The sequence below is a fragment of the Budorcas taxicolor genome, chromosome 5 (assembly GCF_023091745.1).
Source record: "Budorcas taxicolor isolate Tak-1 chromosome 5, Takin1.1, whole genome shotgun sequence".
Classification (NCBI taxonomy): Eukaryota; Metazoa; Chordata; class Mammalia; order Artiodactyla; family Bovidae; genus Budorcas; species Budorcas taxicolor.
This window is the reverse complement of record NC_068914.1, coordinates 103,211,399-103,230,599: the sequence shown is the minus strand read 5'-3', so window position 1 is coordinate 103,230,599 and position 19,201 is coordinate 103,211,399. Positions and strand designations below refer to the sequence as shown.

Below are 19,201 nucleotides of genomic sequence, written 5' to 3'. Positions count from 1 at the left end.
AAGAGACATAAAGGAACATGAAGCTTACTATCTAAGATCCTTGGAACTAGAAAAAACGCGAATGAGCCATTAGTAAGGAAAGTATGAAATGATGACTTAGAGACTTGGATATATTCTTTATTACATTACCAAAAACATCCCAGGAATGGTTGACACCTCACATACCAAAAATGATTTACAGATTAGAGTCATAAATAGCTGTTAACTGCAGAGGATTGTTCATTGAGAACAATGAGTTTTAAATTTTAAATATCTATCAAATACTTGACTTGCCATAAATTTGCCTAAGAAATTATGCTTGTAAGGCTTGCTTTTCTTATAAATGCTCTTAAACTTTTTTCTCTAGTCACTGAGGATTAGCAAAACGATAGGTTCATTTTAATGTGAACATCACATTTTTTTCCCAGTGCACTGGCCACCATTGACCTCAGTTGGAATTTTCCCTAAATCAGCAGCAGCTCTACTTTCTGCTATACAGAGGAGTAAATGAAAAGAGAGCTCAGGTTTGTAGAGGAAAAAAAATGTGAGAACTTTTACAACGTTACGATAAATTACATGCTAACAAATCAACAAACCCACACCTTGAAATTAAGTATTCTATTGCAAAAACTTCTCTCCTGACATTAGAATGTAAAAGCTACAAGTTAATGAGAATTCACAAAATAACTGATATTGAAATTTGTTATTGTTATTGTTATGCAGTCACTAAGTCATGTCCAGCTTTTCACCACTCCATTGACTACAGCATGTTAGGTTTCCCTGTCCTTCACTATTTTCTAGAGATTGCTCAGATTCATGTCCATTGAGTCAGTAATGGTATCTAACCATCTCACCCTCTGCTGCCCCATTCTCCGTTTGCTTTCAATCTTTTCCAGCATTATGGTATTTTCCAATGAGTTGGCTTTTCACATTAGGTGGCCAAAGTGTTGCTGCTTCATTCACCAACAGTCCCTCCATTGAATATTCATGGTTGATTTCCTTTAGGATTGACTGGTTTGATCTCTTTGCAGTCCAAGGGACTCTCATGAGTCTTCTCCAGCACCATCATTTGAAAACATCAGTTCTTGGACGCTCAGCCTTCCTTATGGTCCAACCTTCACATTCATACATGACTACTGAAAAAACTATAGCTTTGACAATATGGACCTTTTTGGTAAAGTTATATCTCTGCTTTTAAATATGTTGTCTAGGATTGTCATAGCTTTTTCTTCCAAGGAGCAAGCATCTTTTGATTCCATGGCTGCAGTCATTGTCCTTAGTGATTTTGGAGCCCAGGAAAGAAAAATCTGTCACTGCTTCCACTTTTTCCATTTCTATTTGCCATAAACCAATGTGACTGGATGCCATGATTTAGTTTTTTAAATGTTGAATTTTAAACGAGTTTTTTCACTCTCTTCTTTCACCCTCATCCAAAGCCTCTTTAGTTCCTCTTCACTTTCTGCCATTAGAGTGGTATCATCTGCATATTTGAGGTTATTGATATTTTTTCTGGGCAATCTTGATTCCAGTTTGTGCATCATCCAGCCTGGCATTTCACATGATGTACTCTGGGGCTTTCCTGGTGGCTCAGGGGTTAAAGCATCTGCCTGCAATGTGGGAGACCTGGGTTCGATCCTTGGGTCAGGAAGATCCCCTGGAGAAGGAAATGGCAACCCACTCTAGTATTCTTGCCTGGAGAATCCCATGGAGGGAGGAGCCTGGTAGGCTACAGTCCATTGGGTCGCAAAGAGTCAGACACGACTGAGCTACTTCACTTTGCTTCACTCTGCATAAAAGTGAAATAAGCAGGATGACAAAATACAGCCTTGATGTATTCCTTTCCCAATTTGGAACCAGGCCATTGTTCCATGTCTGGTTCTAACTGTTGCCTCTTGACCTGCATACCGGTTTCTCAGGAGACAGGTAAGGTGGTCTGGTATTCCCATCTCTTTAAGAATTTTCCACAGTTTGTTGTGATCCAGATAGTCAAAGACTTACTGTAGTCAATGATTCAGATATTGAAATAAACTGGTTAAATGATTTCTGCTACTGTTATGATGACAAAATAAAGACTTTATTGCTCTTTCATGAATTATACTAGTAGACTGACAAAATAGAACTTCTATTAAGGGAATATTAATGTAGATAAAATAAAAATATAATGTAAAAATCAGAATATACACATATAGATAGAGAGAGAATGCTAGTAATATTTAGATAGAGAGATGTGGAAGATAATAAGTGTTCTCCTGAAGGTAATGTTTTATTTTAGATATTGACACACTTTGGTTTCCTTAGCTCATGACACAGATCCAATATACTTAACACCCACTCCACCTCCTTTCTACTCCTGACTGTCTAATATCTGCGAAGACCATCAAAACAGATACATGACCTGGATTCCTTTATTCCTTTATCTGGGGCTTCAGAGGAGTCGGAGGTTGAGAAGTTGAGTGTGAGTCTGACTCAAAACTTAGAAATCTGTCTTGTAGCTGAAGATTTATCTTCCATGATTTTCCTTTTGGAAACATATGCACTGAGTGGCCTTTTTCCTGACGCATTTGGTTTTTCTATATTACGCTAGGAAACAATCATTATATGAGAAACTAGGTGGCAGACATTAGGATAGGATGATTTTACTGAGGTTGAAGAAAAGACAAAGAGTATCCCAATAGGAGGGGATCCTGTGGAGACTCTTTTTAAAGACTCAACAGGTAGCTTTTCTCTTCCTGTATTTCCTAGATTTGAGAAAAACATAGATTATAATCCTTGCTTTTCATGTGAAGGATATATTGTTTGTATAAGATTTTAAAAAATATTTTTAGCCTGATACCAATTTGTAAACTAGGGATTTTATAAAGTAGCATTCTTTGTGAATCACAAATCTGACATGTAGTAAAAATTTACTTCAAAGCAAGTTATCTATTTCATTAACTTTTAAACAACCTCCTGAATTATGTTAGCAGGGCACAGTAGGTTTACTTTCAGAGACCAATCCCAGTGCTAAACATAGATAATCCCCTTTTCTGTGTCTTCTGTTTATGTTTTCTCCTGAAGGTTACTCTAAAGAAGAAGAAGAAAAAATGAGAAACTACACAGAAATAACAGAGTTTATCCTCCTGGGACTGTCAGATGACCCACAACTTCAGGTTGTGAGCTTTATCTTTCTGCTCATCACCTACATGCTCAGCATCACTGGGAACTTGACAATTATCACCCTGACCCTGCTTGATGCCCACCTCCAAACCCCCATGTATTTCTTCCTCAGGAATTTCTCCTTATTAGAAATTTCATTCACAACTGTCAGTATACCCAAGTTCTTGGCCACTATTATTACAGGAGATAAAACCATCCCTTTTAATGATTGTATGGCTCAGTTATTTTTTTTCATTTTCTTGGGAGTCACTGAGTTTTATCTTCTGGCTGCCATGTCCTATGACCGCTACATTGCCATCTGCAAACCGCTGCATTACATGACCATCATGAATCACAGAGTCTGCACACTGCTTGTCTTGGCCTCTTGGCTGGCTTCATTCTTAATCATATTCCAATTAGTAATGCTTTTCCTACAGCTTGATTACTGTAAGTCCAATGTTATTGACCATTTTAGTTGTGATTATTTCCCCTTATTATACCTTTCTTGTTCAGACACCAAATTTCTAGAGATAGTAGGGTTTTCCTGTGCTGTGTTTATTCTCTTGTTCACTTTAGCATTAATAATTCTGTCCTATACATATATCATCAGAACAATTTTGAGGATCCCTTCTACCACTCAGAGGACAAAAGCCTTTTCCACGTGTTCGTCCCACATGATTGTCATCTCCATCTCTTATGGCAGCTGCATTTTCATGTATATGAATCCATCAGCAAAGGACAGGGTGTCTTTGAGCAAGGGGGTGGCTGTGCTAAACACCTCCATAGCTCCTATGCTGAACCCCTTTATCTATACCCTAAGAAATCAGCAAGTCAAGCGAGCCTTCATAGACATGGCAAAGAGGACTGTATTTTTCTCAAGCAAATGAAAAATAAAAGTCCCGCTTTATGAATTAGACACAAATGAATGAAAAGCAATTAAATGAAAATCCAGGAATTTCAAAATCTATTAATATCCACACAGCCTCCCTTGATTCATTTTTCATCATTCATATTTTTATTGCCAGCAGTTTATCAAGGATATTTGTATAGGTATATTTTCTCTTTGCTATTCAAATTTGAATTCTTCATATATATACACATATACACAAATATATGCTTATACAGTATACAGTTTTTTTCCATTCAAATCGCAACCCTTCTTTCATGTACTTTTCTTCCTTTAGGGCTGGTTTTTCTAGTCTGTAACTGTGGGAGTGATCTTATTTCCTACTTTGAAACATTTTTAATTTCATTATTTAACACTAACTTTTAGAAAATTAAAGTCAGAAAGAGGCAGAGCAGGTGCACACAAGAGAGAATAGTGTTTTACAATCTCACTAGAAATCAGGTTTTCTAGAGATTAAGTGAGTATTAAATCATATTTAATCTTATTTTAATTTACTACACAAAGACTATAAACATAATCTGACAGTCTAATTAGAATTTTGCATGCACTCATCTTTTCATACTGTGGCCTACTTTGTTAACTATGTGAAAAACAGTACAACTAAAAGAAAAATGTAATTACATTTTCTTGAGAAATCAGAAAACTTTTCCCATTATCGAGTTTAACATTTTCTGTGCTGTTGTTCAGTCGCTCAGTCATGTCCAGCTCTTTGCGACCTCATGGACTTCAGACTCCTGGCTGCAGAAGACCAGGCTTCCCTGTTCCTTACTATCTCCTGGAATTTGTTCAAACTCATGTCCATTGAGTCTATGATGCCATTCAAACATCACTATATTATTCTTCAATTCAAAAAACTATTATAATGAATAGCTGCTTAGGGAAAATTATCATACAGAACCTGCTTTAGGGGAATGCCACTATTAACATATATACGATAGCAATTCTTTTAAACAGCCTGAAGAAACTGACAACTTAAAAAACTTGAGAGCTGTGTGTTAAGTTTTTAGGTGGGCAATATGAGCAACCCAGGAGACAGTGCCTCAAATAACTCTGAGAAAACTGAGAAACTGTTCCAAAGAGGTACGGGGGAAGGATAGCATATATTATTTTAGAATTTCTGCTGGTCTTATGAAGCTATTGCCAGTCATGAGAAACAATTTGCACCATGAAGAATTTTGTACTTTCCTGGTTATGAGGAGATACAAGAATTGGGCTCATAAAATCAGCTCCTGAGTGTATCTAACTATCTGAAGACCTGTCCTTGCAGTTTTCTTGGAGCAGAGAGTGCCTCATTTCTTCTCTCTACCCTCACTCCTTCAGGGAGGGTGAAGGTCAGTAGTTGCAGCAGCACATGATTTAATCCTTGTAGAGGTTTTATGGCAAGTACCCATGCCAATTGCCAATTTGTAGTTGCTGGATACCAACTATGACTACATTTGCTATGGTCAGTTATATATTTAAATAAATGCTTGATGTTAAGCTGGTCTTTTGATAATCAATAACTAAGGTTTTTTTTTTTATAACTTTCTCATATCTGTGGCTATTTTGAGATAATAGCTTATGCATACAATTCTTTTAATTGCCTGTTTAAGTGATATGCCTAATCAGTAGTAGAGAAACTAACAGTAGCAAAGTTTTACTATACACAAAATTGAGATTTTCTTGTTAAAAATGCTTGTATTAAGATTAGAGTATGACATCACATGGAAAAATGTACTGATTAGAATTTATATGAACAATTGTACAAGATCATACAATTCTGGCCCTGAATATTTTTTTTTCTGTTTTTCCCATGAAGTCAAAAACTGAAATAATAATGAAGAGTTCTCAAACTCATCCTACACTTTTAAACTATTATTATAGAAAGAATGTAATCATAATTCATTGAACTAAGTTCTGGTATTCATGTACTATACTCAGCTGAGAGCCTTAGATACACCATTTGCTGAAACACAAAGAAAATAACTTATAAACCATACTGAGGAGATTTCCACACTGTAGGGAAGTAATGCAGTTACTTTTTCCTCCCATCATGCTGGACATCTATAATTTCTAAGCTTAATTGGAACATGTGAAAATACTGAAGTGAGACCTGATTGGTAACTGTGACATCTTAATGACTCAAAAAAATATACCATAGACTGTTGCTGCTGCTGCTAAGTCACTTCAGTCGTGTCTGACTCTGTGTGACCCCATAGATGGCAGCCCACCAGGCTCCCCCATCCCTGGGATTCTCCAGGCAAGAACACTGGAGTGGGTTGCCATTTCCTTCTCCAATGCACGAAAGTGAAAAGTGAAAGTGGAGTCTCTCAGTCATGTCCGACTCTTAGCGACCCTGTGCCTGCAGCCTACCAGGCTCCTCCATCTATGGGGTTTTCCAGGCAAGAGTACTGGAGTCGGGTGCCATTGCCTTCTCCGACCATAGACTATAGACAGGTGTAGTTCTGGTAATTGAAAGAATTGTAAAATTATTGCAAAAGATATGAGAAAGTTTATGTTGATATTATCAGATAATGCAGCTCCCTACATAACACTATGCAAAGTCCTTAGTGGTTATTATAATTGTTTGCAGTCTGTATGAGCATTTTGATTATCAACATCACCAGTCAAGACATACTTTTTCTATAAAAGGATAATATATTAATAATTTAGAATTTGTAGACCATAAGTCCTTGAGGTAACTAACTCTCCCCCTCTGTAGTGTGGATGCAGCTATGAACAACATGTAAATGAAAAGGCTAAGGCATGTTTAATAAAGCTTTTAATAAAAATAGTTCATGAGCCTTATTTGCCCAGTAGGCTGTAGATAGTCTATCCACTTGCTGTCTTAAAATTTCCCATAAACTTTGACCAATTGGGCAACAGTCTTATAAAATATTTCCAGAGAAAAAGATAAGATAAATATTTCTGCAAGAGAATAACACTTACAGGTACCTCATAAAGTTGTTGGTAGGATTCAAAGAGGCAATATGAAGAAAACATTTAAAATAGGTCTGCTGCTTCTGCGGCTCATGCTAAGTCGCTTCATTCGTGTCCGACTCTGCGACTCCACATACAGCAGCCCACCAGGTTCCCCCGTCCCTGGGATTTAGGTCTGGACTATAGTAATTGCTGAAAAAAAAATTATCTCTACCCTCCTCTTTCTTTTCCTGCTCCTCATTATTATCAAAAGTACTAGTAATAATGTAAAGAATTTTTATATATATATACATATATATATATATATATATATATGAGTTTCTAATCTTTTTTTTAAGCTCAGTAAACATTGTAATGGTCTGTGACTTTTTATTGATGACTTCCTTGGTGGCTCAGATGGTAAAGCATCTGTCTACAATGCGGGAGACCTGGGTTCGATCCCTGGGTTGGGAAGATCCCCTGGAGAAGGAAATGGCAATCCACTCCAGTACTATTGCCTGGAAAATTCCATGGACAGAGGAGCCTGGTAGGCTACAGTCCATGGGGTCGCAAAGAGTCAGACACGACTGAGCGACTTCACTTTCACTTTCTTTCACTTTACATGCTTAAAAGACTTTATAGTGTAGAATAATTTTCCTTTTTTAAAAAAAAAATTATTATTATTATTATTTTTACTTTACAATATTGTATTGGTTTTGCACACATCAACATGAATTCACCCTGGGTGTACACGTGTTCCCAATCCCTTTGAACCCCGCTTCCACCTCCTGCCTGCCCTCACCCCCCCGACCCCACCGCCTCACCCCGCCCCCCCCACCCCCAGGCCACACACACACCATCCCTCCGGGTCATTCCAGTACACCAGCCCCAATCATCCTGCACCCTACATCGAACCTAGATTCGTGATTTGTTTCTTATATGATATTGTACATGTTTGGAGAGGGAGAGGATGGGATGATTTAGAATAATTTTCTATAGTGATCTTAAAATGCATTGCAGAATCTCATCCTTGAGTGCCATAAAGCTACATTTCTTTTTAAAAATTTCATAGCATATATACTTTATTGAAGTATAGTTGACTTACAATGTTTCAGGTACATAGCCAGGTAATTCAGTTACACATATACACATATATTATTTTTCAAATTATTTTCCATTATAGATATTACACGACATTGTTTATAGATCCCTGTGTGATACAATAAAACTTTGTTGCTTGTTGTATATCTATTTTTATAATTAGAAATATAGCATTTTATCAATACTAAGTCGAGTCAAAATGTCAAATTTTTTATTTAGGAAAAAATTCATAAATTTTCTTATATATATATATACTACAAATACTATTTATATATATGTATATGAAAACTGTTGTACTCTGCTATAAAGGCTTGAGAAAGGACATAAAGAAAAGTAGAAGAGATGGAGAAATCTGAAAACAAAAGCTGAATGAGATGGGAGTACTGAATATGAGGGAGAGGGAGAGGGTGGGATGATTTGGGAGAATGGCATTGAAACATGTATACTATCATGTAAGAAACGAATCGCCAGTCTATGTTTGATACAGGATACAGGATGCTTGGGGCTGGTGCATGGGGATGATCCAGAGAAATGATATGGGGTGGGAGGTGGGAGGGGGATTCAGGATTGGGAGCTCGTATACACCCGTGGTGGATTCATGTCAATGTATGGCAAAACCAATACAGTATTGTAAAGTAAAAGAAAGTAAAAATAAAATTAAAAAAAAAAAAGAAAAAGTGAAACCAACTAGATAAAACTAAAAGATCATCCTATGATCCAGTTCTTAAACATGGCTGCTCCTTAGAAACATATCTGGAGCTTTGGAGGAAAAAAGCAATACCCAGGCATTTGTATTTTTCAAAAAAATCCAAGATATTTCAGATATGCATCTTTATTTTAAAAAGTGATTATAGGTTTTCCTATTAAATGTTAGTGTTGATGATATAGAATTCTATTGTTGACCAATCATGATACAATGGCCTTAAGGAGTAATAGTTACAATAGTAATAATTACAATAGTAAAAGATGTTTATCAGTTTTCACAATCATTAGCCAGAGAAAATTTAAAGATCCCTGAAATTACAAGCTATAATGGGAACATGATTAACCTAATAATAGAAAATAATTCCATACAGTTTGGGGGTTTAAACAGAGTGATACAGTAATTGGAAGTACATACATGCATATGTTTTCATCCACCCAGTCAGTCTATGTCTTTTGGTTGGTACATCTGACTCATTTACATTAAGGTAATTATCAATATGTATCATCCTATTATCATTTTCTTAATTGTTTTGGGCTTATTTTTTGTAGGTCTTTTCCTTGTCTTGTTTCTGCCTAAAGAAGTTCCTTTAGCCTTTGTTGTAAAACTGGTTTGGTGGTGCTGAATTCTCTCAATTTTTGCTTATCTGGAAAGCTTTTGATTTCTCCATCAAATCTGAATGAGAGGCTTGCTGGGTAGAGTATTCTTGGTTGTAGGTTCTTCCGTTTTCATCTTTCTCTTTAAATATATCGTGCCATTCCCTTCTGGCTTGTAGAGTTTCTGTTAAAAAGTCAGCAGATAACCTGATGGAAGTTCCCTTGTATGTTATTTTTCCCTTGTTACTTTTAATATTTAATAACGTTCTTATATAACTTAGAATTATGAAAGAACCTTGAAGCTGCAACAATAATGAAGTCTAAGGATAAGTAATGAAGTGTATATGTAGAAAACTTTTATATGTCAAGAATATGACTAAAACTAAAGTAGATTGAGTGCTATTTTTTGTAAGATTTCACATCTATTTTATTACTCAAAAATATTAAATAATTGTGATTAATGAGAAGGATTATTTTGTAGAAGTCCTCATTGAACTCTTCTGTGGGATGAACATAAACATTCCCAAGAGAGATTCACTATAGAAGAGAGTCAGGAGGCTCTGAGAACACCAATGGTAGCTTCCAGAAATCCCCGATGTTCCACGTTACAGCACAGCTGCCGCCTGGACTTTGTGCCCAGGAGATCAACACATGTCTCTCTTCATAGGTCACAACAGCTAAACTTGAATATCTGAGCATTTAGTGCAACTAAATGCCAGATCCTAGTTTAAAAATCTACACTCGTAATACCCCACTTTGCCATTTCACTTGCAGTTCTCGCTTTAAATATTGCTCCCTTAAACTTCTAGATCAACGTTATTGAAGAGGATGATAGAAGTTCCACATCTTCTTAAGGTTTCTGAGATTCCGTTCTTATTTTCCATGAATCATCATAAAATAGAGAAAAAATAATCAAATTTGATTCATGTGATGTTTACTTTTGTCTGGCAGAGTAGCAATGACTTATCTTCTATTATTCACAGCAGAAATGTGAATATCTAAAATAAGATAAGGGAACTATCATGATTTTAGCAAACCAGATACGCAGAATGATAGATGCTTCCAGTGGAGCTGGGAATCAGCTGAATGGCTTGGGATTAATAGAAGAGGTTTTCCTCTACATTTCTGGAATATTCTTTTGGATTAGTTACCTCATGCAAAAGAAAAATGTGGGGTAGAACTCCAAGGGAATAAAACAGTTTTTCATAAAGCTCAATAGCTGAGAAGCAAGGATGTTCAAATGGAAAATGTACTGGGCTAAAGTCTGGGTAACAGAGCTGCTACTATCTGAGGCAAGTAGTTACTTTTCATTTTGTGCTTCAATGCAAAATTAAAAATTGATAAATGCTGCATATCCTTTTAGGCTCAAAAATATACATGGTTTTCTATACATATAAAGTTTCTATACATATATTCATAGAAAATCTTAAAGAATGTCAAACATTAATGATTTCAAAGGAATTATCAGACAAACCATTAAGCGGATGTTATTTAATATATAAAATAATTAGTCTATTTATTCTAGTTTCTTGTAAATAATATCTAATACCTATAGTATATTTTCATATTGATAATTACATTCATAAATACTAATATAAAAACAAAGCTGGTAATTAAATTATCTAATCATTAAACATTTTAAAGTTTTTTTTTTTTGCTAAGAAAATCATGAATTGATTGCTTGTTTCATAAAAAGTGTTGTTACTTTATTCTTCTAAGTTTCATTTATATCTTATGATGGAAGTAAGATCATCCACTTCTCTTTTAGATGGCAGTGTCTTCTGATACCTACATGACAAAAAATGATGTGTGTTTTATAGGATTATCTCAACAAAACTGCAATGACTTGCATAAATTAGACAAAGCAAAAAGTATCAAATTCATTGATCATCTCTGAATAATATGACTCATATAAAGATTTCTGACTTCTGTTAGATTTAGAATAAGAGAACTATTATATAAAACATGACCCACAAATACTTTTTAAGAAAAATTGTAAATAAGGTATTAAAAGAAAACAATATGGACATGAATTAGAGAGCATGCTTTAGAATTGATGATGATATTGATCATAATGTATTATATTTTTCATCTCTTCCTTTTTAATACACTTTCTATCTAAATATATTTAAAAGAAGAAAAAAGGAGGAAAAAAGAGAAAGAAATGAACCACACAGTGATCACAGAGTTTGTCCTTCTAGGCCTTTCTGATGATCCTGACCTTCAGATTGTGATTTTCCTGTTTTTATTTATCACATATATATTAAGTGTCACTGGAAACCTGACTATCATCACCCTAACCTGGGTGGACTCCCATCTCCAGACGCCAATGTATTTCTTCCTCCGAAACTTCTCTTTCTTAGAAATCTCCTTTACTACTGTGTGTATCCCTAGATTTCTGCGGGCAATTATTACCAAAGACAAGACTATTTCTTACAACAATTGTGCAGCCCAACTATTTTTCTTTATTTTCATGGGGGTGACTGAATTTTACATTCTAACCGCCATGTCCTATGACCGCTATGTTGCCATCTGCAAGCCCCTGCATTACACAACCATCATGAGCAGGAAACTCTGCAGCTTGCTTGTGCTCTGTGCTTGGCTGGGTGGGTTTCTGACCATTTTCCCTCCCCTTATGCTTCTCCTCCAGCTGGATTACTGTGCTTCCAATGTCATTGATCACTTTGCATGTGACTATTTTCCCCTTTTACAATTGTCTTGTTCAGATACATGGTTCCTAGAAATAATTGGTTTTTACTTTGCTTTGGTTACCTTGCTATTCACTTTGGCCTTAGTGATTTTGTCATATATGTACATTATCAGGACTATTCTGAGAATTCCATCTGCCAGTCAGAGAAAAAAGGCCTTCTCCACTTGTTCCTCTCACATGATTGTCATCTCCATCTCCTATGGAAGCTGTATATTCATGTATGCTAATCCCTCGGCCAAAGAAAAGGCATCAATGACAAAAGGAGTGGCTATTCTCAATACCTCTGTGGCCCCCATGCTGAACCCCTTCATCTACACCCTGAGAAACCAGCAAGTGAAACAAGCCTTCAAAGACATGGTCTATAAAGCAGTCTTTTCTGCCAACAAATGATTTTTTGTCAACTTTAAAGGGGAGTTTGGTTAATTCCTGAAGTTCCTTAAAGTCTATATAACTATGGTTGGTCTTTATAGTCTCTAAACATGCCACCTGAGAGTTAATATATTATTTTCCCAGTCTGCTGCTTCTACTTCTATTCCTGTTTCTCCAGTGTATTGTTTTTTGACATGTAAAATAGTGGTAAAGGTTATTTCTTATGCAGAACTTTTGTAAAAATGAAATGTATTTCTTTAAGACATAGCATAATGTGAAAGATAGTTTTAATTCTCTTAATCAGTCCCTGAAAAAATCCTATGATACCACCTTGTACTTCCAATATAGAGTTTCAAAATGAGTGTGTAGTTTCCTGTGTATTTTCAAGATGAACATTTATATTTCCTGTGGTTTAAAAAATCTATATATTCTGTGTGATATTACATATAAAGTGAAAATATCTCCTGCCATATCAACAAACAAGAAACGTCACAAGCCATCAGCAATTTCTGGTCTCCAAATGTGAATGAGAGCTCCCAAAACTGAGATCCAGCAGAGTCTCATTCCCTCATGGTGATTGCTGAGTACCTGGGGGTGATGCAAGAAGTAGCCACTTGCAACTCTAAGGTGAACAAGGGAACCTGATTTGGCCCCTGAATGCTGAGGTGTTTATGAAAGGAATTAATTCAGTGAACCTAGAGGCTTGCATCTTCCCATGCCTAGAATGTTAAAGTCCTTAATTTGATACCTGATCTTTGGTGTTCAGACTGGCTGCTCTCTTTGTTGCACACTTGTATATACTCTGACTCCCTCTCCTGTCTTCTTGATGCAGTTTTCTCAGAGCTACTGAGATGCTGTTTCCTGGGCTCAGAGTCCTAAACATTCCCATCAAATAAAATAGCTGTCTTTCAGATTGTGACTATATTTTTTAGTCGACATACACTAAGTTCAGTCCAAAGAGATATGTACTCTTGCATCGGACTTTTTAATGTCAAGATTTTGTGAAATTCAATACATATTTTGAAGGTAAATGTTGATCATTATATCATGTATTTGGTATATAATTCACATGTTCTCTATTATTTTGGAAAAAAAGTTTATTCAAATAATTCAGAATAAATTCAATAAAACTAAAACACTGCCACTTTCCTGAATTTAGTGATCATATTTATGACAGTTATTTTGATGTTTTTGTCATGTATTCAAAAACCTCCATTTGTTTAGGGTAAAATTTTTGAGGTTTATTTTATTGGATTTTCTGTTTCTTCCTTTCACTTGTAACTTGGTGTTTTTACCTACACCAAGTGACAGTTCAACTGCCACTCCAGGATTTTGGAGCTGGATTTGTTCACGACTTCATCATCATCAAGTCCACCAGGATTTGGGGGCATCTCACATTTTATTAGGGTCACTTTGGGATGCTTCAGAGGGTCCCTGAGACATCCCAAAGAGCTATCAAACTACCTGGGTTCCTTAGACATGTTAAGTTACATGAGAAGTATTGTTGAAGGGATGATAAATTTTCTCAGGTCATACTATATGGTTGATTTCAGTTCAGTTCAGTTCAGTCAGTCAGTCGTGTCCGACTCTTTGCGACCTCATGAATCACAGCATGCCAGGCCTCTGTCCATCACCAACTCCCGGAGTTCACTCAGACTCACGCCCATCGAGTCAGTGATGCCATCCAGCCATCTCATCCTCGGTCGTCCCCTTCTCCTCCTGCCCCTAATCCCTCCCAGTATCAGAGTTTTTTCCAATGAGTCAACTCTTCGCATGAGGTCGCCAAAGTACTGGAGTTTCAGCTTTAGCATCAGTCCTTCCAAAGAAATCCCAGGGCTGATCTCCTTCAGAATGGACTGGTTGGATCTCCTTGCAGTCTAAGGGACTCTCAAGAGTCTTCTCCAACACCACAGTTCAAACACATCAATTCTTTGGCGCTCAGCCTTCTTCACAGTCCAACTCTCACATCCATACATGACCACAGGAAAAACCATAGCCTTGGCTAGACAGACCTTAGTCAGCAAAGTAATGTCTCTGGTTTTGATTATACTGTCTAGGTTGGTCATAACTTTTCTTCCAAGGAGTAAGCGTCTTTTAATTTCATGGCTGCAGTCACCATCTGCAGTGATTTTGGAGCACCCAAAATAAAATCTGACACTGTTTCCACTGTTTCCTCATCTATTTCCCATGAAGTGATGGGACCAGATGCCATGATCTTCGTTTTCTTAATATTGAGCCTTAAGCCAACTTTTTCACTCTCCTCTTTCACTTTCATCAAGAGGCTTTTTAGCTCCTCTTCACTTTCTGCCATAAGGGTGGTGTCATCTGCATATCTGAGGTTATTGGTATTTCTCCCAGCAATCTTGATACCAGCTTGTGCTTCTTCTAGTCCAGCGTTTCTCATGATATACTCTGCATATAAGTTAAATAAGCAGGGTGACAATATACAGCCTTGACGTACTCCTTTTCCTATTTGGAACCAGTCTGTTGTTCTGTGTCCAGTTCTAACTTTTGCTTCCTGACCTGCATACAGCTTTCTCAAGAGGCAGGTCAGGTGGTCTGGTATTCCCATCTCTCTCAGAATTTTCCACAGTTTCTTGTGATCCATAGAGTCAAAGGCTTTGGCATAGTCAATAAAGCAGAAGTAGATGTTTTCCTGGAACTCTCTTGCTTTTTCCATGATCCAGTGGATGTTGGCAATGTATATATATATATCCTAAAATTATGTGGAATTCATATAGATCTAATATGCCCTGATAAAAATGTGGTCAATTATAATTCTAGTTATCATATTAGTGTTACATATCACAGCAGTGGCCAGGCTACTTTGTCAGTTGCAATTTAATCAGATTTTTAACATGCCTTCTATGATTTCACTGTGATGTCTTTGCAAGAATACTGCTATTTCAAGATTTATTGAAAAGACTTTTCTAAGATTAACCAATAAAAACTTTTGTTTGTTTTGTTATCTAATAAACTGGTAACAGGCTGGAATTTAGCTTATTCTCTATGCTAAGAGAACAGTTTTCTTAGAATGAAGCTTTCAATAACAGATTATGAATTTCTTTACCTTTAAGTATTTTCTTTGTTTTTAAAATCTTTTGTTACTTTGGTAAAGTAAATAAGAATTATTAAAGATTATGGTACATGTAAAAGATCATTCTGCTTCTACAAAAAATAACCCTTCATTGTTAGACTTTTGCTATTCTGATATCCTTAAAATATGGCAATATTCTACCCCTAAATCAGAGAATTAAAAATGGGTTGATGATAGCTGTATATCAAAGAGTCAGGGCTATGGGAAATCCAAGACGGCCGCTTGGATTTTTCAGACTCCCTGACAAACCTCATTTTTATTTGATAGGTTAAAACCTTCCCTGGCTACAGGTTTAATGCCCTCACAATGACAAAAACATTATATTTTACTTAATATTAAGTTCTAGTTTTGTTGATTAAGGTCTGTGTTTACTATGACTCACTTCTGAGATAGTTCCTTGCTGTTATGTTATAATGCTAAAAGGTTTAATTAAGTTATTTAAAAGGACACTCTAAGTTTGTTTCTAAAACTTATCTCAATAACCAACCTTTCGATGTACAAACAGGAGAGTCACACCTGTCTATAGTCATTTAACCAAGTCAGATGACCTGGGGTATGCTGGGCTATACCTAATGAAAGTTCTTGACTTAAATTCTTGCTGGTGACCTTATTAACATCTGCTAGCTGTACTATTTTCTATGTCTCTTGTTTCAGAAGATTGTTTCTTATGTTAATAAATGTGTGACTGAGCCTGTGATAAAATGCTGAAAAAAAGTTCCATGATATCAATGATTGTAATAATGTAACTCTAGATATGGGAAGAAGCAACAAGAGGGAATATTTTCCTGGACCAAGAGGCTAGTAAGACAGGTATGGTCCAGAGACTTTTGCTGCTCACAAGGCCTGGTCCAATAACAGCACACTGAGTGGCCTATCAATAGAATCTTCCCTGGAACTGGAATGAGCCTTCCCAGCACTGCAGGGCACAATGAGCATGAAACACACCCAAAGCATGGTCAAATATGTGGACTCTGCTGACTGGGAGTTGGCACTTGCCAGCTGCCTCTACAAAGATTACATCATGACCACTGCAAGCTGCTCACCTTCAACATCCCTGAAAGGAGCTCAGGATGGAGATCAGAAACAAGGCACTCTGTGCTCTGGGAAAAGCCCAGAAGAACTGGCCTTCAGATAGTCAGAGGCTTTCAGGTAAAGATTTTATGAGCCCAAATTCTCGCATCTTCTTGTACCTAGAGAAACACTAATGTCATGAACCAGTGTCTGGCCCTGGCTCTCCTGGCTAGCCCCTGAGCAGCTTTTCTACTTCTTTTAATCTTTGGGCCATGTACCTTTAACTTTTTTGTTAAGTTTGTTTCTTCTAGAATACAACAAATCTCCAAGTGGTAGTACAACAAGAATACCCTCTGAGCAACCCAAAGACAATGCTGAAAGAAATCACCTTATCATTCCATGGACTCTCATCTCCCTCCATAAATGCACTCTGACAAAGAAGCAGGCAAAGGGAACCCAGGGCCCCATGACACCCCTGTAGAGCCTGAAGAAGCCAGAGTGGTCATCACTCCTCTTGTCCTGAGACTGGGTTCCCAAATGCCTAAGAAGGGAAATAGGTAGATAGTTAGACATGAACAGGGTATCAACAGGGGCCAAAGAATTGGCCCTAAAAATAAAGGAAGGGAGGAATGTGGTGACCCAAGGACTAAAAAGCAGATAAAACCAAGGAGGATCTTGTAATGCAGGAATGGAAAAACCAGACACATATCGTCCTTCCCTCCCCCATGTTGTAACTTTTAATGGATTTCAGGTCCTCCTGAGCAATATAACCTGTCTCCCCTCCTACCACACACAGGGAAGGTATTTGCCTGACTGTTCCCCACCCAGTATACGTGCCTCATCCAATCAGCAAATGACCTGCAAGACACCTATCCCATTCCTTGTACTCGTACCCTGGGTATAAAACTGGACTAAAGACTGTTTAATGTCACTCCCTTGAGCTGGCCCACTGTTCTAACAGTGTCTTCCATTCTTTTTTTTTTTTTAAATCTTTCATTGAAGAGTAATCGCTTTATAGAATTTTGCTGTTTCTGTCAAAGCTCAACATGAATCAGCCATGCTGCTGCTGCTAAGTCGCTTCAGTCGTGTCCGACTCTGTGCTACCCCATAGACAGCAGCCCACCAGGATCCACCATCCTTGACATTCTCCAGGCAAGAACACTGGAGTGGGTTGCTATTTCCTTCTCCAATGCATGAAAGTGAAAAGTCAAAGTGAACCAGCCATAGGTATACATATATCCTCTCCCTTTTGAACCTCCCTCCCATCTCCTTTCCAATCCTACCCCTCTTGATGCAGAGCCCCTGTTTGAGTTTCCTAAGCCATTCAGTAAATTCCCATTGACTATCTATTTTACACATGGTAATGTAAGTTTCCATGTTACTCTTTCCATACATCTCACCCTCTCCTCCCCTCTCCCCATGTGACTAAGTCTGTTGCTTCTCAGCCTTTTGGCTAAGATCAAGTGTAGTATCTCTTCTTATCAGCATCTCCCACTCTAATAAACTTTATTTCCCTCTCATTCTATATGTCTGGAAATTCTTTTCCAACATGTGCATGGACCACGACAGTATCTTCTATATTTGTGTTTGGAAATTCCTTGGTAGGCTGCTTAAAGTTTGGGTCATACCTAGTTTGATCCTGTAGTGTCCCTAGTGCCCCTATAGTATCTAAAGATAGAAGAATCTCAATAAATATTTGTTGAATGAATAACAGTGATTGAGTCAGTAGATGAAATTTATTTAATCTTCTGTCCTTTCTAAAATTAAATTAAAGGGAATTTGAGTTGTAAATTCTTGTAAAATTCTTAGATTTTACACTTTGAGTAATTCCTGAAACACAGACCATCAATCAGAAGAAAACAGGACCTCTGGTAGATCTTTCTCAACAATTAGTACCATTATTATGGGAAAATAACCTGAAAAGTTTTTTTTGGAAGAGTTTGAACAGGGGCTTCCCTGGTTGCTCAGAGGTTAAAGCATCTGCCTGCAATGCGGGAGACCTGGGTTTGATCCCTGGGTCGGGAGGATCCCTTGGAGAAGGAAATGGCAACCCATTCCAGTATTCTTGCCTGGAGAATCCCATGGATGGAGGAGCCTGGTGGGCTACAGTCCACAGGGTTGCAAAGAGTCAGACACGACTGAGCAACTTAACTAACTAATTAATCTTAAATATCTCATAACTTTCATGGGAATTCACCGAGTATGATATTTTGTCTCATTCTTCTTTTTATTGTGCTCTATTTTATTTTTTAATTTTTTGTATATTTAATAGCATAGAGAGCAACTTTAGAGAGACATTTTATTACATGAGAAAGGAAAATGTAATGTGTACAGATAAGATTCATTCATCACAGTATTTTAGTCAGCAAGGGGGAAAAGGTCTATTCTTCAGAGAAATGATGATTTAGGATATTCAGGAGATCTCTTCCAAAATCCTGTACATTTAGATATCTTCTATAGATAGTAAGCAAAATAATCCATATGCTTCTGCCCTAGTTCTCATGCTTTTCTCTCTGTTTGGATGTTATCTGCCAAGTTTTCTGTTTCAGTAGTTGTATAAATGTTGATAACATGTTTATAATCCTTAGTGTATTTTCCTCTTGGCCCTGTTGTCACATTTGATTCACTGGAGTATTGACCATGAGCCTTGGCCATATGGTGGATAAAGCAACATTTGCCTCATGCAGGTTAAAAT

At 37.0% G+C, this 19,201-nt stretch overlaps 2 protein-coding genes and 1 pseudogene across 2 annotated transcripts; all 3 read left to right on the top strand.

Annotated features, from left to right (window-relative positions):
• Window positions 1-3,062: 3,062 nt before the first annotated feature.
• Window positions 3,063-4,001, top strand: LOC128047446 (olfactory receptor 6C1-like). The gene has a single exon (XM_052639652.1). It carries the CDS (start codon window positions 3,063-3,065, stop codon window positions 3,999-4,001), a length of 939 nt encoding a protein of 312 aa, XP_052495612.1.
• Window positions 4,002-11,483: 7,482 nt separating this feature from the next.
• LOC128047394 (olfactory receptor 6C3) lies at window positions 11,484-12,419 on the top strand. Its single transcript, XM_052639575.1, has one exon. The coding sequence runs from the start codon at window positions 11,484-11,486 to the stop codon at window positions 12,417-12,419; it is 936 nt and encodes a 311-aa protein (XP_052495535.1).
• Window positions 12,420-17,939: 5,520 nt separating this feature from the next.
• On the top strand, window positions 17,940-18,048 carry LOC128049058 (uncharacterized; annotated as a pseudogene).
• The last annotated feature ends 1,153 nt before the right edge of the window (window positions 18,049-19,201 follow it).

What these genes read in the sequence shown, in the direction of transcription:
- LOC128047446 (XM_052639652.1), top strand. Translation starts at nt 3,063, where the DNA reads ATGAGAAACTACACAGAAATAACAGAGTTTATCCTCCTGGGACTGTCA.
- LOC128047394 (XM_052639575.1), top strand. Translation starts at nt 11,484, where the DNA reads ATGAACCACACAGTGATCACAGAGTTTGTCCTTCTAGGCCTTTCTGAT.